This window comes from Aotus nancymaae, unplaced genomic scaffold, assembly GCF_030222135.1.
Source record: "Aotus nancymaae isolate 86718 unplaced genomic scaffold, 86718_ANA_hifiasm-v0.15.2.pri h1tg000106l, whole genome shotgun sequence".
NCBI classification, from domain to species: domain Eukaryota; kingdom Metazoa; phylum Chordata; class Mammalia; order Primates; family Aotidae; genus Aotus; species Aotus nancymaae.
The window spans coordinates 2,450,666-2,475,533 of NW_026988521.1; the positions used below are offsets into that span (position 1 = coordinate 2,450,666).

The following is a 24,868-nucleotide window of genomic DNA, read 5'->3' on the forward strand; positions in this document are numbered from 1 at the left end:
GCCCTCCCCAGAGCTTTGCCCAGCTGTAGGCCCCCTCCTCTAGGAAGCCCTCCAGTCCCGAGGCCCCATCCCTCCCCGAAGGACGCAGGCAGGCCATGCGTGAGCCTGCAGAAACCAGGCCGGAAGAGGTCGGAGGGATTTATTAGGAGTTTATTGCCAGTCTGTGTCTGGGCAGCGGTCACCGGACTTTGTCCTTCCTCTGGGGCATAGGCTTTCTCCAGAGGAGCAGGAGGACAAGGGTATTGACTGCAATCTGAACGTGGCCAAAGATGGGGACGCCAAAGCTGCGGTACAGGAGGCCACCGAGGGTGGGTCCCAGGGTTCGGAGCAGGGGCTGCACGGAGGCGCAGAGGCCCAGCATGGTCCCTGGAGGGTGGATAGGGGGGGTCAGGCCCTGGGCAGTGGCCCACTTCCTGGACACAGCCATGTCCTCCCGCCACTCCTAATCCGCGCCCCCCCACCCCCCCCCCACCCCCCCCCCGCCTCACAGCACAGTCCGCACCTTCGTGGTCTGGTGAAATACTCCCGAAAACAGCCCTCAGGCCTTTCTTCCTGCTGGTTTCGAACCTCCGGTCCCCGCCCCCTGCCACCCACCCGGCCTCCGGAGCAAACGCAGCTCTCTCTACCCACTGTGCCTGTTCCCTGAGGACCACTCAGCCGCGGGAGGCAGCACGGGGCGCTTCCCAGGGCATGGGCTGTCTCTTCCCTGCTCCAGAAAGTTTCTAAGTGCAGGAGGAGCCTGGGAACAGGGCCACAGGTCACCGCAGCAGGGCCCGCCCTGCCAGGCCTGCCAAGGGAGATGGCATCTGTGCCTGGGACCCGGAACCTCCCGCCCAGGGTGTCAGGGCGGCTCTTTCCCAGGGTGCGCACCACTACCGAGGGCTGGCCTGAGACACTGCTGGGGCTTGGGTTTGGAGTGGGCACGACGTCCCCACCCCACAGCCCCTCCTGGCCATCAGCCCTTCCTCCAGCAGCCCCATCCTGCAGACCTCCTACTACTCCGTGGAACTCCCCCAACGGGGCCAGGGAGGGGCTTTGGGAGCCCACACAGAGCCCCAGCAAGACCGAGCCACTTCCCAGGACCCTCGGATAGCCCCTACCTGCACAGCAGCCAGCTCTGTCCCTGACGCCCTGTCTCCACAGCCCTCTGGCCAGCTACCCCCCAGCACGGACAGACATGTGACACTATCTGTGGCTGTTGTCAACACTCGGGCAACATGGAGGGCAGCACTCACTAAGCGGGAGGACCCCCAGGACTCCAAGTGGGAGGACTCTGCTTCTGGTCCCGTGCCCAGAGGGTCACTGGCTCCAGGGGCTTCAGAGCCCAGGTCTCCTGGAGTCGGAAATCTCTGGCCTGTCAGCTGTGATAAGAAGCTGGCCAGGCCCCACCTGGGCTCAGGGCCCCGCGCGGAGGACCGTTGAGAGCAGCCTCTCCTGCAGACACAGGGTGCAGTTCCTGCCCCTTCTGTGGGTTTCCAGCCTGCTGCTGGGAACCAGGTGCTTGCTCCTTCCAGGCCAGCGGTGGTGTCTGGGTATGATGTGGCCCAGTGGCCTGGGCCTGGCCTCCTTCAGCATCCAGAGCCCTCTTCCTCAGCTCTCCAGGCCTTCCTCTCCTGTGCCTTCCTCCTGGCCTCTCCAAAGTTCGGCCCAACCTCCTCCAGGAAGCCCTCCTGGCTCAGTCTGTGCCAGCCCCTGCACCATGGAGTCACAGTCCCGGAAGGACTTGAAGGCTCCCAGGCAGCCCTGAGAAGAGGCCTACCCTTTGCAGCCCCCCGACATCTGCACCTCCCAGACAGGCGGCTGGAAGGAGGGTCAGACTTGTGCCCTGAGTTTTCTGGCTCTGCTGCTGGGGAGGCCTGGAAGAACCTCCAGGACTCCAAAGGACTCCCTGAGTCCTGTGACCTCCGCCAGCGCCCAGGAGCCCCCTGCACTGGCCGGTGTGTGCCCATACCACGCCTGGGGTGGGGCAGGAGCCTGGGCACTGTTGGGACCAGGGCATCCCCAGACTGCATGAGGGGCTTTCTTAGGCTTCAAGAAAGCAAGCTAGGTCCGAAGTGGGGGCGGGGAGGTCTATATCTGGGGGCCCTGTGTCCCCCAAGTGGCCTAGGGACTCTCTGGATTTAATGGTGTGCATTCACTCACTCACTCACTCAGGAAGTCCCTGAGCACTTGCGTGACCCCCTGTGCTGGGGGAGGGCTCAGAAGTCCCTGGGGCTTCTGGGCCTGGCAGGCAAGCCCCTTAGGTGCTTCTCAGAGCCAAGCCAAATGCCACCTCCGGGCAGCCCCTCCCAGGCCCCTGGCCTGCCCCCAGCTGGGCTAGGTGGTGGGCAGGAGTCTCATGCAGGCCCCAGGCCCCCCACCTTACCCACCCCACACAGACTGCAGGCCTCCACCCTCCCTACCCCACACACCCCACACAGACCCCAGGCACCCATCCCACGCACCCCACACACCCCACACAGACCCCTGGCCCCCACCTTATCTACCCCACCCCACCCCACATGGACCCCAGGCCCCTAGACCATCCCACCCCCACTAGGCTTTTCCTAGGGCTTCCTGGAGGAGGCTGCCCACCAGCCGGCTGCAGCTCACCCGTGTCCGAGCTGGAGACGGCCTTGGTCAGCATGCTGTCGGTGACCACGTTGAGGGTGCAGAGACTCAACACCAGGCCGGGCACCAGGAGGCAGAAGTGGAAGACGCTGGACATGGAGGCCTGGGACGGGCAGGTGGGGGCCGAGCTGAGTGGGGCCAGGCTCCTCTCTAGGGTCTTACCGATCCCTCTCCACCCTGGCTGCTGCCCCTGGGTGGGGGTGGGGGGTGGAGGGGGCAAAGAGCCTAAGCACAGATGGCGCTGTCCGAAGTGGCCTTGCCCCAGTGAGAGGGTCAGGGGAGTGGGCCAGAGCGCGGAGCCCTCACCATGGCCAGGCCCACCACGATGAAAAGCAGCACGCTGGCACGGAGCAGCGCCTCCTCTGAGAAGTGGCTGCTCAGCCACCCGATGACCAGGCCCTGGGTCACCTAGACCAGACAGAGAGGGTATTAGTGAGATGGGGGAGGCGAGGGAGGGGTGTCTGGACCGTGGCCAGCCCCAACAGCGGGGGACCTCCAGACTGGCCTGTGGAGTCCCTCTCCAGAGAAGGCCTCTCAGCATCTGCAAGCCCCTGGGGTCTCTCCACGCCCCGCCAGCAGTGACTGTCAGGACGGCTCCGAGGTTCCTGAGGAGACAGGGCTCCTCTCCACAAGGGAAGAAAGAAAGGCCCACACCAGAGACACCAGGGACACCGGGGATGGACTCGCTGGGCCGGGCTCAGCCGCAGCCTGCTCCCAGGGACGGACTCGGTGGGCCAGGCTTGGCCGTGGGCAGCTCCCAGGTCAGGGCAAGGCTCCCTATCTGGCCGTCTCAGCTCCTCCACCGAGCAGGGAGCGCTGGGCCAACGTGCCTGGAATGCAGGGGTGGCCCCGCTGGAGGGTCCCTGGGCTCCGTATCCACCCACAGGGCAGGCCCAGCCCGCAGGACCTCTGGAGGGGACCAGCCACTCTCCCCACGTCCTGTCAGGCAGAACCCGAACCACACATGGCTTAAAGATCTTACCTTCACACTTGCTTTATCTTAGAGTGTTTTGGGATTTTAAAAGTTTTTTAAAGGAGGAGCTGGCAAATTTCACTCGGCGCAATGCGCCTAAGAGGAGCTCACAGCGCCAGACGCCTGTGTATTGTGTTTCCATTCGTCCATTAAGTCTAAAAAAGCTTAAACTTAGGAGCCCTGCAGGCTTTGACCTGAACCTGGAGCTGAGCAGCTCGTCCCTGGCCGGACTTGGGGCTGGGCTACTCTGCAGGCCCCTCCTCCCCTCCTCAGCCTCCCGTCCTGCTGCTCCGCCTATCAGGGTCCCCAGGCCTCACCCCGCTCCTTCCCCGGCCCTGGGCAGTTCACCAGCCCAGTTCCTGCGAGGGCGTCTCCATGGTGTCGGTCACCACCCAGCTCTGTCTGTCTGAGGCAGGGTCCCCACTGCAGCTATGCCAGGCCCAAGTGCCCCCGACACAGGCCAGGGGCTGCCACGTCTATCCTGGCTGCAGGCTTCAGCCAGGGTCTGATGAGGGTCTTGCCTGAGGTGAGCTGGGCCTGTTGGGAACAGCCCCGTGGCGCCAGCCCCGGGTTGTCACTATCATTGTTGCTATTGTTTTTCTGTTTATCTCTTTGTACCCTGCCAGGGTGGCCCCGCCGGCCCTCAGAGCAGAAGCCCTCGCTGCCCACGGTGGGGGTCCAGCCCCTCCCAGGAGAGGCTATTTTAGCACTAGTCTAGTCCTGGGCCCAGAGGCTGAAGAGCCGATGGCTTGGAGGTGCCAGGAATGCCACAGGCTTCCAGAGAGGCCGAGAGCCCCGCCCCCACCCTGGCGGGTCCCAGAATAGCCCCTCCCTCGCTCTGGCTGTCAGGCAGCCATAGTGGGTGGCCGCACACCATCACCTGTCCCCACCACCCCAGGGTCTGGTCCAGATGCCCAGAGGAGCTGGCGGTGGAGGGGGCTCGCCCTGGCCCGGGAGCTGAGCAGTTCTGGGGGGCTGGCAGACAGGACCCCTGCCGCGTCAGAGCTGCCAGGGTTTCAGACCAATCTACAATGACAGCCTGGCCTCTGAGTGCTGGCATCTTGCTCCTATGGAGCCTCCACAGGGGCCCGCACTGGTCTAAGTGCTTTGCCATGTTAGGTCACCTCATCTGCCAAGGACCCTGCAAGGTGGAACTTCGGCCTCATGGGGTGGATTTGGAGAGTCTGGGAGACTTGCTCTGGTCACACAGCTGGTGGACAGGTGGGCTGCCACAGACTCCAGCCGGCTGCGTCAGGGGCCAGAGTCCACTGTCCTCACAGTGTGCTCACCACTGCAGCCGGCTTTCCCTCCCTGGCCTGGTTCCCTGCGGACCCGGACATGTGCCGGATGGGACGCCGAGGGCTCCCCGGCCTCTGCCGGGAGAAGCGTCCCCTCTCAGAGGCCGGCCCCACTGGAGACCCTCACTGTGCCCCCAGCAGGCCCTGTGTGCCACTCACCATCTGGAGGAGCCCGAAGAAGGACATGAGGTAGCCAGCCTGGGAGGCCTCCAGCTGGAAGAAGTCCATGGAGATGATGGAGAACATGATCATGAAGAGCCCTGAGCCGGGGCAGGGGAGCAGGCGTGAGCACCACCGCACCCCGGCCTTTGCCTGCCTCCCTCCTGTCTCAGCAGCCTGACCAATCAGGGGGTCTGGGCCCTGGCCGGTGCCTGGTTCAGGGAGGGGCCTGTGGTGCCAGCCTGGCCAGTGAGACCCTTCCCTGGAATTCTGCCAGATCCCTGGCGTGGAAGCTGGCTCCCAAGGGGTTGCTAAGCTCTGGACTGTGAGCAGAAAGGCGCTGGAATGGGGGGACCCAGGGCTGACCACGTGAGAGGATTTGGCCCCAAGACCCACCCTGGGCCTCTGTTATAAAAGCCCACGAAGTCACGCCTGCAATCCCAGCACTTTGGGAGGCCAAGGAGGGAGGACTGGTTAAGGCCAGGAGTTTGAGACCAGCCTGGAAAACATAGTGAGACCCTGTCTCTACAAAAATTTAAATTAACTGGGGGTGGTGGCGCACGCCTGTGGTCCCAGCTGCTCAGGAGGCTGAGACAGGAGGATCGCTTGAACCTGGGAGGCGGAGGCTGCACTAAGCTGAGATCGTGCCACTGTACTCTAGCCTGGGCAGTGGCCTCAAAAAAAAAAGGCTCCTGTTCCTGAGGTTAGTGACTTGGGCTCTAGTTTTGAGAATCAAAAGAGCCTGCCTAGGCAGGCTGGGTGGGACAGAGGCTGGGGCAGTCGGAGTGTCGAGGGCCTGTTCTCCATCCTGCTTCCTGGCATCCCAGTTGGAGGAGCCCGGACGGGGCTTCTGAGAGACAGGGCTGTCCATGGGCTTGTCCACGGCTTGCTGTTCTATCTGGTCCGTGACACCCTTGGGTCTGCTGCGAGGACCCTGGGCCAGTGTGCTTCAGAAGGCGGTGCTGACACTCACACTTGCTTCCCTGCGTCTCAGCTGTCCTGAGAGGACGTGGGCCCACAGGGCGTGAGGGTGAGAGCCAGGCCCTCTGCCTGTGGGGACCCACCCTGGGATCTGCAGGTTCACGGTGTGGAGGGGCTGCAGGGAGGTGGGAAAGACCCTTTTCTGCCTTCCTCCCGCTCCCGCCTGTGCACCACCTCTGCGTGGACCTGCGGGGCACAGGCCAGAGGAAGGGCTGGGCCCTGGCTGCAGCTGGAACTCTGCCAGGCTCTGGCCACGGCCAGTGGCAGTTGAGACTCACCTGAGGGGAAGTTGGAGGCCACCTTGACCAGGAAGATCCTTGGGACGTCTGGCAGCCGCAACAGGCTGGCAATGGCCTTCAGGTCAAACACGCTGACCTGGGGGCTGCCTGGCAGGGAGAGGCCAGTCAGGCCTGCGGAGGCCATCGTCCCAATGCCCTCCCTTCACCCGGCTGCAGGCCTCACTGCTCCCAGGCCCCTGTACTGCCTGCCAGGGTACATCTTTCTCCCCTGGCTTCAGTGCCACTCGCTCGTGGGTGTGAGAGCTGGTGATGCTCCCAGCCCCGAGGTGGGCACCACCACTCAGCACACTTCCACGCGTGCCTAGGGCCCCCCAAATCCCCAGAGGCACTCAGGAAAAACATCCTCTGTGCATGGCAGCCTCTGAACAAGGGACTAGCAGCTGCTTCCTGTAAGGTCCTGGCCTGGGGCCTGGGACAGAGCGTGACCTGGCCAGCAGCCCAGAAGAAGACAGTGGCGATGCCATGCCACTCTGTGCTCACAAGTCACCGCCATGCCCTGGTCCACTGGACACCTCTGAGTGTGGCACTGCGGGTCCCCTGATGGGTTTATGAATTCCTCCTGCCCATTGCCCTGGGGGCTCCTGCCTCTCCGGCTCTGGGGGCTCCTGCCTCTCTGGCTCTGCTATGTCCCGCTACTGCCCTAGCTCCACCCAGCCCTTCCTCTGGACCTTCTGGGTTAATTCCATCACAGCCCTCTGTCCCAGGATGGCCCCAGGTGGGTTCCTCCATCCCAGGCTGGGCTGTTAGTCCCTAGGCACAGAGGCACAGGCCCTGCCATGTGCCCCATGTGCAGAGGCCAGGCTCAGCAGGGGACCACCCTTGAGGGGACTTCCTCTGGGAAGCCCTGGCCTCTCCTCCTGGGACCCGCCTGACCATCCTCTGCCCTCCCTCACTCAGTGTGCCTTGGGGAGCACCCTCGCATCTCCCTGGACATCTGGAGCCTCGGGAGCCTTGCTGGCCCACCCGTCCTGTTGGGGGTCCCTCCTGGGCCTCCCCAGCCCTCTCTGGGCCTCCCCTCCTACAGCATCCCCATCTGGGTCTCCCCGTCTGTCTGAGCCTCACTTCCACCTTTTCACGACCACACCTCACTTGGCTCCTATGAAGTCGGCAGCTGGGAGGGGTTCAAGGAAGGCAGGAGGGTGCGAGCAGCCCCCAGGTTCCCCCTCCTGCCCCGTGCCCCTTGGCTGGAGCACACAGGCCCAGCCAATCCCCCCCATAGCCCCGGCATCCGGGCAGGGTGTACCTGGCAGGGCTTACCTGGTGGTGGAGCCTGGGCGTCTGTTCTGGCCCCTTTGGTGCTGGCGGGGATGCACGTGAAGCTGAGGACAGCTCCCAGGAGGGTGGCCAGGGCAGCCAGGATGGCCGGGCACTGAATCCTGTGGGCAACAGCATTGGCTGCACAGGGCGAGGGTCCCAGGGCCCAGGCGCCCACCTCCTCCCCCGACCTGCGCCTTCGGCCGCACTATGGCTCCAACGGCTGACCTCTCACGTCCCCACAGTCTGTGACCTAAAGACTGGGGACCGGGACCCTCAGAGGACATCTACTCAGTGGTGGATGAAGGAACCGGTGAAGTATTCACCATCCCTGGCCCTGGCCATGGCACCCAGGCCCTGGCAGCCCCTGTGGGTGCCAGGTGTGGCAGCCAGGCTGGCGGGTGCCTGGGGTAGGCGGCGCATCCTCCCAGGCTGGTCAATGTCAGGAGAGGTTCCAAAGGGCAAGCCTGGCGTGTGTGTCCCTGGGAGGGGCTCTCCGAGACCTGGGCACCCGTGCCGTGTTATGGGGATGGTCACGCTGCCTCCCCAGCGGGGGCAAGGGCAGGCCTGGCACTTAGCTGGCCCTCAGAAACTGCCTCCCCTCCTGGCAGGACCCCTCCCCACTTTCTAGAGTGGGTGTGGCATGCTGGGCTTGAAGAGAGCTTTGGGCCAGGGTTCGTTCCAGAGACTTGCAAAACCCCGGATCTGCCTCTCAGGCTGCTCTGCCACCTTCCCACCTGCCGGGCCACCACCAAGGCCTGTGCTCTGGCTCTCCCGTCAGCTTCCCTGACATGAGTCCCCACCTGGAAACTCGGCCTGGGATTCCCCTGGAAGGAACCAGCAGGCCTTGTCACCTGGAAACACGGGCGCCTGGAGTGGGCTGTTCTGTCGCCGTTGCCTCCTGGGGGCTGAGCCAGCGGCCTCCCCTCAGGGAGAGGCAGGAGGAAACTAGGGCTTCCCACTGAGCCTGGCTGTACGGCCTCCAGGCCTGACCACCACAGCCTCTGTCGCAGCAGCTGAGCAAACTCCTAAACAGCCTGCAAGGGCCCTTCTTGGTGAGGCCCCAGCCCTCCTTCCCATACAGCATGCCATCTGAGAAAGACTCACTTTACTAGCTGCTAGACTCTGGTCCCTGAGGCAGGTGGGCCGAGGTTGGACCCTGCACTGAGACCGCAGTGCTCATTAGATGATGGGACGAACGTGTGAGCCGTTCACGCAGGCAGCACAGGTCCTGCCCCGACCTCAGTAGAGCCCCCAAATCCACCCTGGTCAGGGCCTCAGGGCACAGACGTGAGCAGGAGTCAGGGTCCTGGAAGGTGCCCTTGCACCCGAAAACACGGCCAGCCACAGACCAGTGTGTCCCCACCAAGTTCAAAGAAAGATCTTTTCTCAGGCCGGGCGCGGTGGCTCAAGCCTGTAATCCCAGCACTTTGGGAGGCCGAGGCGGGTGGATCACGAGGTCAAGAGATCGAGACCATCCTGGTCAAAATGGTGAAACCCCGTCTCTACTAATACAAAAAAATTAGCTGGGCGTGGTGGCGCGTGCCTGTAATCCCAGCTACTAAGGAGGCTGAGGCAGGAGAATTGCCTGAAGCCAGGAGGCGGAGGTTGCGGTGAGCCGAGATCGCGCCATTGCACTCCAGCCTGGGTAACAAGAGCGAAACTCCGTCTCAAAAAAAAAAAAAAAAGATTAAAAAAAAAAAAAAGAAAGAGCTTTTCTCCACCCCTCCTCACCACAGCCACATATGCACACACACACACACACGCAAACACGTGCACACGCACACACACGCAAACTTGTATACGTGCACTTACATGTACCCATTTGCCAGAGCAAGGAAGGGACTTGGTGCTGTGCTGACTAGGACAGCCAGTGGGCCACCTCTGGGTACAGAGTCTGGGCATTGGCCAGCTCTGATTTCTCAGGCAGGACCCCTGAGCTCACATGGGTGGGGTGGGGTGCCAGCACACATCCACCCTGCCTGTGCCGCTGCCCCACCAATCCATCAAGGCAGCTCTGACCCTGCCCCCCTGCCCAGCACCCATGGCCCCGGGGCGCCAGATACTTGGGCTTTCTGGCTGCTGGGTTTCCACACGATTGGGCCCTTCCTTTGGGAAAATGCCAGGGAAAGGACAGGGCTGGGCTCCAGCCCCACGGCTTGTCCCTGCAGCCAGCAGGCACGGATGTGTGGTGTGGGAGGGACGCCTGGCTCCTGTGGCCAGCACCAGAGAGAAGGGCCCTCTCTTTGGGACCCTGGCCTCAGAGGCCTGCACGTCATAGCTCAGGGTCTGGCTGGGCAGGGGCAAAAGCTGCCTTCTTTGCCAGGTGCCCCAGAAGTGCACAGGAGCAGAGGCGCCACTTCAATGGCTATTTTGGGAGGCTGGTGACAAGCAAGTCCTGGTGGCAGGAAGCCAGGCCTCGAGTGGTGGCGGGAGAACCCAAGGCCAGTGCTGCTGTGGGCAACAGGAGAGCCTGGGGCTGGGGAGCCCTGGAGGGCCCCAGGAGGGAGTCAGGGCCCACAACTGTGCCAGCGGCCACGGATGGCTGCTGGGGGAGACTTGGGCCGTCCTTCCCCAGTCAAGGCTCTCTCCCGCTCCCCCCACACGAACTGCCAGGAGTGGGAAGGACATCAGGCAGTCCGGCCTCAGCTCCGGGGCCTCTGCACGCCTCCGCCGCCCCCACAGCCTGGCCATCCCCCAGGACCATTGAATCAAGGTTCCATTCACACAGTGCAGTCAGCCCCTTCCGCTCAGCCCCCCTCAACCTCACCCTGACCTGCCCAGACGCAGGGGCACGCTGGCTTCCAGGGGCGCATCCAACACTTTTATCAATGGAGCCACGACCAGGAAGGCGGGGACAGCTTAATTGGTCTTTGTCCCCTCCTCCTCAGCTCACCTGCTGGGCGACCTCATTTCCTCTTATGCAAATGAGAGCTGGGCTGGCAGCCGCCCTGTGGCTCATCCCCTGTCCTGGGGCCCCTCTGGACCTGCAGGACCCAGCCCCTCGCATGCTGTCCCCCCCTCCCCCCCGCCGACCACAGCCCACACCTGAGGTCCTGAGGCTGCCCAGACAGCAGGGAGTGGAGCTGCCTTTCAGCCGCGTCTCCAGGAACCTCTGCTAGTCTAGCTCTCATACTGTCTCCAGTGACAAGCCTCATCTAGCCTCACCTTGCTCTGAAGCTCCGAGAGGTGACAGCAGGTGCCCAGGTCATCCTGCTGCCAGGAGTGAACCCACAGGTGGGGCTGAGGCTGGGTCAGCTGGGACCTAACTTCACGGGACCCCTAGGTCACAAGAGGATGGGGCAGGGGGCGCCCAGAGCATCCCTGACGCCCAGCCCAGGGCTGGGACAAGTCACCCCTGGCTGCCCCACGACGCTGTAGTTAGAACCATGTCTGAAGACAAGAACCTTGCAGGGACACGCTGAGCTCAGCTGTCCTCTGGCTTCCAGGGTGCCCCAGAAAGTCCTAGAGGCCCCTCTGGCCTGACCCCTCCCAGTCCTCGTGTCTCCCAGTACCTGGTCCCCCCACTCCCCAAACACACAGCCCTCCAGCCAAGCCACAAGCTCCTCCTTCCGCAAAGGGGTTCTGGGACTGCAGTGACTCAGGGCCAGCAGGAGGCCTGTCCAGCTCGCCCCGCTGCCCCCCAGGCTGTTCTGAGGGACGGCAGGGCCGGGACCATCTCAGCGGCACCTGCTCCCTCCCTGCCGGGGAAATAACAGAAAGAGCCAGAGTGTCCTGGGCCCTGGGAAGCACTCGGACACAGCAGCGGCTCCTGCCTCTCCGGCTCTGGGGGCTCTTGCCTCTCGGGCTCTGGGGGCTCCTGCATCTCTGGCCCTGGGGGCTCCTGCCTCTCTGGCTCTGGGGGCTCCTGCCTCTCCGGCTCTGGGGGCTCTTGCCTCTCTGGCTCTGGGGGCTCCTGCCTCTCTGGCCCTGGGGTCTCCTGCCTCTCCGGCTCTGGGGGCTCCTGCCTCTCCGGCTCTGCTATGTCCCTCCACAGCCCTAGCTCCACCCAGCTGGGGTGGGGGCGGGCCCGGGTCCCCCATATCCTGCTTCCCCCTCCACTGCCTGCCAGCCTCTGCCTCCCCCGCACAGCAGATGCCCTGTTACAGACACCCCTGCACCCCTCAGCTTCTGCTCAGCGCTTGGGGTGCCCTGGGTCACGTGGGGCGCTGCTCCCCTCCCTTCCCACCTCGTCCTGCCTCTCTGAGCTCCAGCGCCCCTGACTCCTCGTTTCTTCTTGGCTGGGTACTGGCACCCCCATGGCATGGGCATTGACCTGGTGGCCGCCTGTCCACCCGGAGAAGGCAAACCCTGCAGGGCTCCCCGCTGTCTGATGCAGGGAGGACTCTATGGCTCTCCCCATCCCTCCCCAGGCTGTGAGGGTCTGGGCTCAGAACATGAGTCACAGAGCCACCCCCCGCCCAGCGTGTGCGCGGTGACTCAGGTCTCGGTCCTTCCCCAGGCCAGCCTGGTCTCTCAGCCCTGGGCTCCAGAGGCTGGGCCAAACCAGTTATACAAGTGCCCGCCCCCGCAGCCTGTGGGTGCCAAGTCCACTTCCTCCTCCCACCTGCTGCCCAGGTGGGTGCGGACGAGACAGGACTGGGGCCTTTTGGGGGAATGGGATACACAGGGGGGTGGGCAGAGAGGAAGACCCCATGTGTGCCGTGCCTTGGTTTCCATCAATGAAGGGCAGGAAGGCTGTGAGGAGGGGGCGTTCACAGCTGCACCAGGCTCCTGCCCCTGGCTAGGCCAGGAGCCAGAGCTGGCTGGGGGCTGCCAGACTAAGGAGGCCAGGGGGCTGGCCCTTGCCATGGGGCACCAGGCCCTGGAGTCCGGCTGGCACTGGTCTCACTGCCTTCGGTGAGCCCCTGAAGAGGAGGTGTGGGCCTCCCTCTCCCCATCTGGGTTGGACAAAGGCAGAGTTCCAGCCCTCCCACCCCTACTCTGGGCAGCCAGCTTTCCCACAGGCCCATGCAGTGCCCTGTGTCTTGGGTGTGGTGTGAGGATGCTGAGGGAGTCCCACACCACCTGAGCCTGGGACAGGGACTGGGGGCTCTATGGAGGTAGTCTCACCATCTCCCAGGTCTCAGTTTCCCCACCCATCAAAGGAACTGTCACAGCTGGCCTGGTGATGAAACGTCAAGGTTGTAAAGTGCCTCAGATCCTGCGATGAATGGAGGCAGGGAAGCGCATGGAATGCCCTGGCAGGTATGGGTAGGGGGAGAGGCTGTCTTGGCGGCTGGAGGGAGGGAGAGGGATGTTAGTGGTGTTCTCGGTCAGCAGTGGGGACGGGGAAAGGGCAGGAGACACAGGAGGGACCCGAGGCCTGGGAGGCGGGCCTGCAGAAGGCGTGTGTGCTGCAGGAGAGTGAGGGCAGGGGAGGGCCCATTTCCTAGGTGAGGACGGGAGGAAGACAGCAACAGCCGGCAGAGTCCCCAGGGTGGGCAGCACCATGGGAGAGTGGCTGCCCAGCTTGGCCACCTGCTGCAGCCCAGCACTCCTCCCTGTGCCCTCCTCACGCACCCCCCTCACCCCAGCCACCCTCGAGAGACAGGCCTTGGGTGGTGCCGGCTCCCCATGCCTCACAACTGCCAGCCTCCTGGCCTCAGGGGGAGCCATCCCTGACGACCCGCCACTGCTGCCCACGTAGGTGCCTCCTGGCTTCCACACCCAGGTCTCTGCACCGTGGCTCCTCCGCCTCTCCCACCCGCTTCGGGCCTTGACTCAGATGGCACCTGCTCACACAGCCCCTAGTGACCCCGTCCGTTGAACCCTCAGTTCTGCTCTGTGACTTTCTGCTCCATGTAGCTCAGATGACATTACGGGAATTCGAATCACACTCACTTCAGCCCGGGGACTCAGCCTGGGCTGTTCACCATCGTGTTCTAGATCAGAGTCCTGGGGGCACCAATTAGGTGTTCAGAAAACATCCGTGAGTAGACAAACTGCTCACCCCACCCCACCCTCCCGCTCACAGGCAGCAGCAGCCATCAGTCTGAAGCCCAGCCTCTGATGAAAATGCTGGAAGAACGCTCAGGGCCTCAAGCAAGGCCCCGACTGAGCGCAGCCCTAGAGACCTCCAGAGCAGGAGGTGTGCTAACAAGGCGATCGTGCCCTCCCGGTGCTTGGGCTGCGCCAGCACCCAGCTGCATCTGCCATTGTTGGGTTTTGCCTCGAGGTCCTGGGGAGCCCAGGCTGCAGCCCCTAGGTGGTTGGTGTAAGGCCGGTTGCCTCGCTGGGAGCTCGGACGCACACACCACCCCCTCTTTTTTCCTAAAGCTCGGACATGCTCGGGCATGTTCCCTTCTCCCTTTCTCACACACCCTGGCTTTCCCTTAAAGAACCCAGTATGCAAGCGGGGTCTTGTGATTCTAGCCAATAGTAGCTAAGTCTTTCTACCCAATAGCAGCCGAGTAATTCTAACCAATAGCAGCCAAGTCCTGTATGCAAACAAAGGCTTGTAACCTTACCCAATAGTAGTCCTGCTCTCCCACAACCAATCGAGCTCCTTCACTCCCTATAAAACCCCACATCTGAGAGGAGTCCACGCGACTTCTCCGGCCCCTCCTGTCGGACTGCAGAACCTTGCCTGGGAGCCTGAATAAACCCTTCACATTGGATCTTGTGCTGGCCTCAGTTTCTTCTTTTTAAACTCGGCAAGAACAAACCTTACAGTTGGTGCCTGGCCTGGGAACTGCCATCAGCTCATCCAGGGCTGGAGAGCCTGGTGTCCACATAAGTGATGCCCTCATGCCAAGGGGCACCCCCAGTGTGGGGGGGGTTCGGATGCCACGAAGGCTCCACGCCAGATGGAGCCTCAGAGAAACTCACAGGCCAGCAGAGGGTGGGGGTCAGGGCCTGGGAAGACGCTGGGTGTAGAATACAAAGCTGGGGGGAGGGGCACAGCGGTGACTTCATCTACCCTCCCAGGACCATGCCCCTCCTATCAGGATTTACATTTCAGAGCTGAGGAAACCGAGTCAGGAAGAGCTGACAGCAGGAGACAGCAGATCCATGGATCCTCCTGCCAGAGTCCTGCTGCAGCCCCCCTCCCTGGGGCACCCTCTCGAGCACAGCCACCTTCACAGCCTCCAGAGACAGCTGGCAAGGGACTGTCAGGAGGTGAGTGGGAAGCCCGCTCCCCACTATGCTCATGCTTCCCCCGGCCTCCTGGCCACCATCCGCTCTGGCTACTGTCCAACAGCTCAGCCCGGCTGCTGTAGCATCCCAGTCCCCAGCAGGAGGCTGCTGGGAGGCTTCCCTCCCCTCAGGGCCTCAGTTTCCCCAGCGTCTCAGTGAGGCTGTGCACGGACAGCTTTGGTGGCACCCCGGACAGCACTGGGATATCACGCGGACCCATAGAGGGCCAGACCGGGGGGTCAGGCCTAGGCCTTGCATGGGGCCAGGTGTCCCTGCAGCCACGCCACATGGCCAGCTGCACCCCCAGTTCCCAGCCCAGCCTGCCAAATGAGCAAAAGGGGAAACCGAGGTCGAGAGGGGGCCGAGGGCATCCTGACCCCAAAGCCTCCACCGCGGCCCCTCCACTTACCCATACGCAGAGATCAGGGTCCCACCCAGCAGGGAGCCGAGGATGACGCCGATGCCAAAGCAGAGGCCGAGCCGGCCCAGGGCCGTGGGCCGTTCCTCGGGTGCCAACAGGTCGGTGATGACCATCTGGGCGGCTGGGAGGGGACGGGGGGGCTGAGTGGTGAAAGCCCCTTGCTGGGCCCCTCACCACGACGCACCTCCCTCAACCCTTTCCACCCCACCTGCCCCTCCACAAGCCATGCCCACGTCACCCCCCAACCCCGTCCAGCCCTTAGGGCCAGACCCCACCCGCACGCCAACCTCCCTAGCAGTGGCCTGGTCCTCCCAGGTTGCCCCCGCCCCGGCCCTACCTGGCCCCCAGGCCTACCTGGCATCGTGTGCATGAGTGCTCCGGGCAGGCGGGAGGCAAAGAGCAGGTAGACCCCAGGCAGGGCTGGGCTGGAGGCGGCCACCAGAAGCAGGTAGAGCGCCAAGGCCGCCAGGAAGGAGAGGGTGAGCGCCGCCCGTGCCCCGCGCTGGTCTGCGAACCTGGGGGCCGAAGGGCAGGTCAGACCCTTATGGAGGCAGTCAGGGTCCCCCTTCCCCTCGCCCAGGGGCTGACCAGGGAGTCTGGAGTGCAGATGGGGATGAATGGCCTGAGCGCCTGGGTGGCTGCTGGGAGGCCTCCCTCCTCTCAGGGCCTCAGTTTCCCCAGCATCCCAGTGGGGCTGTGTGCAGACAGCTTCACTGAGCTGGGAGACTGACCCACAGGAAAGACAAGCTCCGTGTAAAAATAAATGATGGAATCCTGGCTGGGTGCGGTGGCTCACACCTGTAATCCCAGCACTTGGGGAGGCCCAGGTGGGTGGATCACCTGAGGTCAGCAGTTTGAGACCAGCCTGGCCAACATGGTGAAACCCTGTCTATGCAAAAATTAGCCAGGCATAGTGGCGGGTGCCTGTAATCCCAGCTACTTTTGAGGCTGAGTCAAGAGAGTCGCTTGAACCCGGGAGGCGGAGGTTGCAGTGAGCTGAGATCACACCACTGCACCACTGCACTCCAGCTGGGTGACAAGAGCGAAACTCCATCTCAAAAAGAAAAGAAAAATGAAAAGAAAAGAAAGAAAAAGAAAAGAAAAGAAAAGTCAGAATCCCAGGTGAGCAAGGGACAGGCCTGCGTTTTACAGACAGTTTCCCAGCTCCTTTCTCCCTCCTGCTCCGGGCCAGCGGAAGCCCTCCCAGAGACCGCTGCTGGTCTGCTGCCCAAGGAGCCGCTTCATTTCTACCTAAGGAGTTGCTCTGTCCGATGTGGCTTGTGGGAGGATGTTCCTGTCCTGTCCGGAGCTTAGCGTTCCCATAGCACCGAGACCCGGGGTGTGTGGGGCCCCCAGAGTCCCTCCTGCCTGGCCCTGGCAGGCCTATGGGTTGGGTGCTTACAGCCATGAGGTGTTCACCAATCACACTCTCTCTCTGGCTATGGCCAGGATTACTGGAAAGCGTGGGGTGGGACACTCAGGGAACTTACCAGGGGCCAAAGCTCTTCTGCACTCCCATCAGACACAAGGAGTGCCATTATCCCAGTGGGGTCTGGTGCGGGGTCGGGGAACCTGGCTGATCCCGGCCATGGCGTCTGAGAGGGCCTGGGTCATTGTCGCGAGAGCCCCCTGCACACACACACTGTACCTGCCAAACACCGGCCCACACAGCAGCTGCAGCACCCCGAAGATGGTTTGCAGGTAGCCGAAGGCAATGGAATCCAGGCCCAGTTTCCGAGACAGGTACTGAAACACAGGAGAGGGAGCCTGTGGGGAGGGGCTGGGAAAGACCGCAGGACCTGGAATCTGGGGTCCCCGGATGGGCAGTGTGGGGAGGGGACTGAGGGTGAGCCTGTGGGGAGGGGCTGGGAAAGACCACAGGACCTGGAATCTGGGGTCCCCGGATGGGCAGTGTGGGGAGGGGACTGAGGGTGAGCCTGTGGGGAGGGGTTGGGAAAGACCGCAGGACCTGGAATCTGGGGTCCCCGGATGGGCAGTGTGGGGAGGGGACTGAGGGTGAGCCTGTGGGGAGGGGCTGGGAAAGACCGCAGGACCTGGAATCTGGGGTCCCCGGATGGGCAGTGTGGGGAGGGGACTGAGGGTGAGCCTGTGGGGAGGGGCTGGGAAAGACCACAGGACCTGGAATCTGGGGTCCCCGGATGGGCAGTGTGGGGAGGGGACTGAGGGTGAGCCTGTGGGGAGGGGCTGGGAAAGACCGCAGGACCTGGAATCTGGGGTCCCCGGATGGGCAGTGTGGGGAGGGAACTGAGGGCCTGGGCTCTGTTGACTGTGCAGTGTGAACGTCGAGGGGCCCTACTTCTCCTCTCCTAGGCGGGAGCCCGCAGTGGCCTCTAGGGTCCTTCCTCTCTGCAGGGTACACCTCAGAGCGGCACCTGACCCCCACCATTTTGTCTTCATTCATTCAAAACTTTGTAGGAAAGCCAGCAGCACTGTCCTGGCCAGCAACAGATTGTCCCAAAGCCCCTGAGTGACCTCTGGGAGGTGGCCGACTGCCCAGTAGAACACAGTCTGCTCTGTGAGGCCCCAGCCCCTCAGCCCCTCGGGAGGGGTAGGCCCGTGACAGCATCCCTCCCAGGGACACCCCTCCTATCACTGCCCTCATTCCCTGTGACTTGGGTGCCCCTCCGGCCGCCCCTCCCCCCGCCCCTGCCTCTGAGTTCCTGACCCTCCTTCCAGTGATGTCACCATGGGTTAATTGTGCACTCCCAAATTCATATGTCTTAACCCCCAGAACCTCAGAATGCAACTGTCTAAGGAAATGGAGTCTTCCAGAGTTAATAGGTTATAGCAAGGACATGAGGGAGGGCCCTGACCTAATGTGACTGGTGTCCTCAGTGGAAGGGGAATTTGGGACACAGACACACTCGGAGAGGGCGTTGTGAAAACCCATGGGGAGACGGGGTGATGAGGCCACAAGCCAAGGGATGTCTGGGCTCCCAGGGGCTGGAAGAGGTGGGAGGGACCCTCCCCTGTGGGTTTCAGAGGGAGCTTAGACCTCAGACTTCTGGCCTCCTGAACTATAAGACAAGCTTCTGTGGCTCCAAGCCCCCTGGCTTTGGATACTTTGTTACGGCAGCCCCAGGTGCTAGCACACCGCCCCCTCATACGCTAGACCTTTCCCTAAGCTCAGCCTCGGGGTCCCACTCCCCTTCTTTCCTCTGCCCGCTTTGCCCACACAGATTCTCTCTAGTGCACTTCAGTCCCAAGAGCAGTCAGCAACCCCTCCCTCCCCCAACCCCAGACTCCTTCCTTCAGCTCAGCGCTGGGGAAGCCCCGCATCTACCAGGTCGCTTCTGTCTGTGAGCTTCACTTGACAATCCTCCCACATTCCCCCAGTGAACCTCTGCCTCCCCCATCCCTCCCCTCCCCCGCTGCCGTGAGGACGCTGAGCTCCCCATCCCATGGCTGCCCGCCTGTCCTGGCCTTCCACGCCATCCTCCTGCCCGTGTCACATCCCAGCCTTTTCCTCCCAGTGCTCCTCTCTCCCGGTTTCTCTGCACAGTCCCCTTCTGGGAGGGGTTGCCCACCAGACCAATCACCCCCCGTTACTTCTGCGTTTTCTCGACGCTCCCTGCAGCTGCTCCCACGTATGCCCTGGCAGAGCTCTGAGCAGCCGCTGCCCCTTGCAGCCTCCTCTCATTCCATCTCTCCTCTCCCAGCCCTGGGAGCAGGCCCCTGCCTCCCGCTGCCTCCCCCTCCCTGAAGTCCCCGCTGACCCACACTGCTGCCTCCAGTGCCCTGCTTTGGCACACCTCCCACTGGAGTGACAACCGTCTCGGTGGCTTCCTCCCTCCTCCACGATGGTCTGCTGCTCTGAGTTGTGCTGGGTCCCCTGCCTCACCTCAGCCACCACTGCCAGTTCCCCCTGCTCATCCGACCTCAGCCTCCCTGCCCTCCGGGGGGGGCCCACCCATGACCACCTCCATGCTGCAGGGTCCCGGAGCCTCTGTGCTGAACTGCCTCGTGTCAGCACCCTTCGGCTCTCCACTAAAATCGTCTCAGACTCAACCCGTCCCCAGCTGGGCTCCCATCTTTCCCCAAAGACTGCCTCTCCTCCTGTCCACGCCTCCTTCCTGCGGGCTCAAGCCCAAATCTTCAGGGCTCCCGAGCCAGCTTCCTCTCACACCCCCTGCAATCCCTCGACCGCACATGCGGACTCCAGCCGCCTCTCACCTCCCCACAGCCATCCCCAGCCGAGTCCTGTGGGCAGCAGGTGGAGTGTGGTCCCATTCTGGCCTCAGCCTGTCCATTCCAGCCACTCCGGCGGCTCCCAGCCCTCTCCTGCTTCCTTCAAGCCCTGCTCCGAGGTTGCCTTCTCCCCGGGGACGAACCCACCCCCTTCCCGCTGCAGTCCCTGTGTGTTTGCTGTTGACGGTCATCTTGCTCAGCACCAGGGTGTGGGTTGCTGGGGACTTCACGCCCTGTAGTATTGCAGGTTCTGGCATCAGGGTCAGCTCCTGGGCACCCAGTGCGAGTTACTGAATGAATACATGACCCTCCCCATGAGCCTGGAGGGCCGGTCAAAGCCACTGTGCCCGGCTGGCGGAAGGGCTGTGACTTCTCATTCCTGCCCACCCCACCCCACAGGTAGGGACTGTTATGACGCATTTTATGATGAAAAAACCAGGGCTCCCGCCCAGGCTTCCCCACTGCTGAGGAGGAGATTCAGGGCCTGGCCCAGGCCATTTAGCGGGAGTGGGCTGGGCTCCAAGGCATGGTGGAGAGGGATCCTTAGGCTCATCATGGGGCTGGAAGCCTCTGCCAGGCCCGGAATGGTGCCAAGGTCCATCCCCACTCCCACCCAGATGCCCAGGTCCAGGCTCTGAGGGCTCAGAGGAGGAGGGCCAGGCTTCCCAGAAGCAAACGTCGGAAGGCCCGAGGTTGGCCCCGACTCTGCCTGCGCTTCTTGGCGACGTGAGACTCGTTCCCAAGCCTCTCCAGACTTGGTGAAGATGACTTAATCGTTGCGATCACAGCTTCAGAGCCACATACTGTGCTGCAGGCTGCTGAATGATACACCAAACTAACATGACTTTGCCCATGAAATGTTTCTGCATGCATGTGGCAACAGAGATAATGAAGTAAAAGACCGCATTCTCCCTCCTTCACGCGAAAGCTTGAGACCAGTTTGCCGCCACAGACCACTTAGCAGACAACAGGGACCCAGGAGGATGGAGGGGAGAGACATAAGCTGGCGGCGGGGCAGGGAGAGCCTCTCCAAGGGGTGATCTGCCAGAGTCCAGACAGGATTGAGCAGCCCTTGGGGCAGGAACTCCAGAGGGCAAAGGCTGCTGGTGAGAGGCAGGAGGAGCTGTGCGCTAGCAGGGCTCTGGGAGTGCTGCCCCCACGAGCGAAGTGGGGCGGCTCCCCACGGCTTCTCCTGGGGGGCTGGGACTGCAGCCAGAATGCAGGATGTGCTGACAGGGGTCCGGAGGCAGAGGCCTGGGTCCCTTAACTTACTCAGCTTAAACGTGGCATGGGGTCCCAACCGGGAGGGGCCCTGGCAGCATGAAGGCCCCACTCTCTGCCACCGACCAGATGGAAGGTAGGAGGAACAGCGGGGCAGCCCTGGCTGGGGCTGCAGGGGCTGGGGCATGTTACTCACTGGCAAGATGGAGAACTGCATGAAGAGGCACGTAAACTCGATGGTGGCCAGCACATAGGTGAGCAGGATGACTGAGGGCCGGTCCAGAGCGCCCATCCTGCTGTGGGACTGGCCCTGGTCCCTGGGAGCCCAAGCTCCCTGCATCCTGGGCAGGCGCCGCAGTAAGACCCAGGAGAGATCCGAGCAGGAGGCTGGCGGAGCAGGGGCCAAAAGTCCAGTTGATCTGGGCGGGGGTGCTGAGTCACTGGGTCCCAGGCAGCACCCGCCTGGCCTTGCCTGCAAGAGAGGACAGTGCTGCAGGACCCCCACAGCGGGGCTCTCCTGCCACCTGGACCTTAGAGGACCCGTCAGGTGGCCCCCCTTCTCCACTTTTGACAACTGCTGGTCTCCAGGCACATAGCCTCCATGGGAGGGGAGGCAGGGACACACTGCTCCACCCATCCCTGCAGGTGGGCCAGCCTCAGTGCCCGGCTCGGTGCCACCCCTGCAGGTGGGCCAGCCTCAGTGCCCGGCTCGGTGCCCGTATGCCTGACACAGGAAGGTGCCATGCCCCACTTTTAGAGGGAGGCAGAGGCTCGGAGGGGTGGCTGTGCGCAGCTCAAAACATCAGTGCCTTCTGTGGCCAGAGGGTTGATTTGGGTCCCTGTGCCTGGGGGGCCTCCTTAGGCCTACTGTGGCCCTGTCCCCAACCCGGCTCTCAGGGAAGGCCTACCCTCCTCTGTGGCCAGCAGCCAGAGCTCCAAGGGGCTTCTGGATTGGTCTTGGAGTGACCAGGGGAACAGCTCAGCCTTGTGTGCTCCCCAGGCCAGGCAGCTCTGCCTCACCTCCCACAGCAGGGCACTGTCTGTCCCGCCCTTCCCCTCCCGGCCTCCAACTGGTGGGTGCCGGATTTTGCGGCTGCTGAAGCCTTCCCAAAATTTGCCACATTAACACTTGACTGCACATCTGGGCCGGTAGGGCAGGACGGAGAGTCCCACTGAGGGCCCGGGAGCAGCGGTCCAGGTGTTCGGGAAGGCTGTGGGGAGCAGGGCAGCCCCAGCAGGCACGTCAGGGGCACCTCACTGGGCAGAGGAGCGACGCTGCGCCGGAGTTCGGGGTTCGGGGCTCAGGGGCCGCCCTCGCCGGGGTATGCCTGGATACCTGCCTTCGCAGGGGTGGGCTTGGGCACGGGTGCCGGTGCGGTGAGCGCTCCTGGGTGACCTGGGCACCTGTCCTTCCGCATAGAGCCCCGGCCCCGCCCTCGCGGGGGCTGACCTGGGACAGGCACCGCCCCTCCTGGGGCCGAGTTCCCGCACTCGCCGTTTGCCACTGCGCGTTCCGGGAGCGCCCTCGCCGCGGCCTCTGCGCTCTCATTGGCCGTGCCCGCCTCGCCCCCACCCCCGAAGGACCCGCTCCTTCCCCGCCCACCCGTGGGACCGCCCCATGCCTGGCTTCGCCCGCCCCAGCCCTCTCCAGCGTGGATCCTGGCCGGTGCCCTCTGGAGGCGGACACTGACCCTCAGGTAGCACAGGGGTCCACTCCGGACCCCAGGAGAGGCAGTGTGGGGCTGGAGACAGGCGCAGTTGTGGGAACAGCTCTGGGCCCCTCCTCACTTCACTCCCCAGACCTGGAGGCTGCTGGCAGCAGCTGAGAGCCCGCTTTCCCCATTGCACCTTGCCTGCCGCTTCCCCAACCCTTGCCGGGGCCACCAGAGAGGCAGGCACACGGGTAAACGGGCCTCATGCTGCTCCCCGCCGCTGGAGCCGCTGGAATCTAGGTGGACGTTCCCAAATCTCCATTCTTGACTTCTGTGGGCACACACACCGCGCTAAGCACACTTGGCTAGAGCCCTGCCCTGGCCTGGGCACCATTCTCCCGCCTCTGACTGTCACTAAGTAAGGAGGCGCTCACTCAGGACGCCTGCCCCACCCACCTGCCCAGGCAAGGGCGGGCACAGGCCCGAATGTCAAAGCCAGTATCTCCCTGCCTTGTGTCAAGCGTAGCTCAACAGAGCAGAAAACTGCAGGGGGTGGAGGGTCCTGAGACAGGGTGGGGCGGACATCGCAGAGGCAAGGGAGAGCCGTCCAAAGTCCTGGTGGGTAGGGGCAGAGCCAGGTAGCCCAAGGCCGGCTGGCTGGTTCATTTGAAGTCGTCGTGGGAGAGGGTCAGACCGCCCTTGGATCAGCAGCTCAGGTGTGTTGGGGATCAGAAAATACCCCAACATGAAGCCTCAGAAGCAGCTTCAGAAGCAAGGGTTTTCCTCTGACCTGTGCTGCTGTCTCTCAGTGCCATTCTTCCCCAAAGCTGGCCATAGAAACTAGGATCCCTTTTCCCCAAGGCAGGCCATAGAAATCTGAACCCCGACTTCGTTCCCACAGCCAGATATCAAACCTAAAAATATTGCTCTAACTTTCCCTCCACCTCTCTGTTTAAAAACTGGCCTTAAATGAATGATCTGACCTGCCTTATTTGACCGTAGGGCATAAGACTCCGTTCCAGGAGGGCCCTGTCCCACGCCCACAAGGAAGGACAGTGAACTTTCAGAAAGTTCACGAAATCTAGAGCGACAGCCCTCACTGCGTTTCGGCTCGCGGTCCAGTAGCATTAGCGCAGTAGGGTTGGCGCAGTGGGGTTAGCGCAGTGAGGTTAGCACAGTGGGGTTAGCGCAGTAGGGTGAGCGCAGTAGGGTCAGGGCAGTAGGGTCAGTGCAGTAGGGTCAGAGCAGTAGGGTCGGGGCAGTAGGGTCAGAGCAGTAGGGTCGGGGCAGTAGGGTCGGGGCAGTAGGGTCGGGGCAGTAGGGTCAGAGCAGTAGGGTCGGGGCAGTAGGGTCAGAGCAGTAGGGTCGGGGCAGTAGGGTCGGGGCAGTAGGGTCGGGGCAGTAGGGTCAGTGCAGTAGGGTCGGGGCAGTAGGGTCGGGGCAGTAGGGTCAGGGCAGTAGGTTCAGGGCAGTAGGGTCAGAGCAGTAGGGTCAGGGCAGTAGGGTCAGGGCAGTAGGTTCACGGCAGTAGGTTCACGGCAGTAGGTTCAGAGCAGTAGGGTCAGGGCAGTAGGGCCAGGGCAGTAGGTTCAGAGCAGTAGGGTCAGGGCAGTAGGGTCAGAGCAGTATCGTCAGGGCAGTAGCGTCAGGGCAGTAGGGTCAGGGCAGTAGGGTCAGGGCAGTAGGGTCAGGGCAGTAGGGTCAGAGCAGTAGCGTCAGGGCAGTAGGGTCAGGGCAGTAGGGTCAGTGCAGTAGGGTCAGGGCAGTAGGGTCAGAGCAGTAGGTTCAGGGCAGTAGGGTCAGGGCAGTAGGTTCAGGGCAGTAGGGTCAATGCAGTAGGGTCAGAGCAGTAGGGTCAGGGCAGTAGGTTCGGGGCAGTAGGGTCGGGGCAGTAGGGTCGGCGCAGTAGGTTCAGGGCAGTAGGGTCAGGGCAGTAGGGTCAGGGCAGTAGGGTCAGGGCAGTAGGGTCAGGGCAGTAGGGTCAGAGCAGTAGCGTCAGGGCAGTAGGGTCAGGGCAGTAGGGTCAGTGCAGTAGGGTCAGGGCAGTAGGGTCAGAGCAGTAGCGTCAGGGCAGTAGGGTCAGGGCAGTAGGGTCAGTGCAGTAGGGTCAGGGCAGTAGGGTCAGAGCAGTAGGTTCAGGGCAGTAGGGTCAGGGCAGTAGGTTCAGGGCAGTAGGGTCAATGCAGTAGGGTCAGAGCAGTAGGGTCGGGGCAGTAGGTTCGGGGCAGTAGGGTCGGGGCAGTAGGGTCGGCGCAGTAGGGTCAGGGCAGTAGCGTCAGGGCAGTAGGGTCAGGGCAGTAGGGTCAGGGCAGTAGGGTCAGGGCAGTAGGGTCAGAGCAGTAGCGTCAGGGCAGTAGGGTCAGGGCAGTAGGGTCAGTGCAGTAGGGTCAGGGCAGTAGGGTCAGAGCAGTAGGTTCAGGGCAGTAGGGTCAGGGCAGTAGGTTCAGGGCAGTAGGGTCAATGCAGTAGGGTCAGAGCAGTAGGGTCAGGGCAGTAGGTTCGGGGCAGTAGGGTCGGGGCAGTAGGGTCGGCGCAGTAGGTTCAGGGCAGTAGGGTCAGGGCAGTAGGGTCAGGGCAGTAGGGTCAGGGCAGTAGGGTCAGAGCAGTGGGGTCAGAGCAGTAGGGTCAGGGCAGTAGGGTCAGGGCAGTAG

At 63.0% G+C, this 24,868-nt stretch overlaps 1 protein-coding gene across 2 annotated transcripts; it reads right to left on the reverse strand.

Moving 5' to 3' along the window:
- Nucleotides 1-134: 134 nt before the first annotated feature.
- On the reverse strand, nt 135-21,967 carry SLC22A18 (solute carrier family 22 member 18). Of its 2 annotated transcripts, none has more exons than XM_021677009.2 (11): nt 21,902-21,967; nt 20,762-21,037; nt 16,784-16,881; nt 15,490-15,650; nt 15,124-15,256; nt 7,578-7,696; nt 6,300-6,407; nt 5,041-5,141; nt 2,917-3,018; nt 2,593-2,713; nt 135-366 (listed from the first exon to the last, which is right to left on the reverse strand). In XM_021677009.2, exons 2-11 carry the CDS (start codon nt 20,903-20,905, stop codon nt 179-181), a joined length of 1,275 nt encoding a protein of 424 aa, XP_021532684.1. In that variant the 5' UTR covers nt 20,906-21,037; nt 21,902-21,967; the 3' UTR covers nt 135-178. The 2 variants fall into 2 exon arrangements, with proteins under 2 accessions (XP_021532684.1, XP_021532685.1); XM_021677010.2 differs by lacking the exon at nt 21,902-21,967 and adding an exon at nt 21,474-21,555.
- Between the last annotated feature and the right edge of the window lie 2,901 nt (nt 21,968-24,868).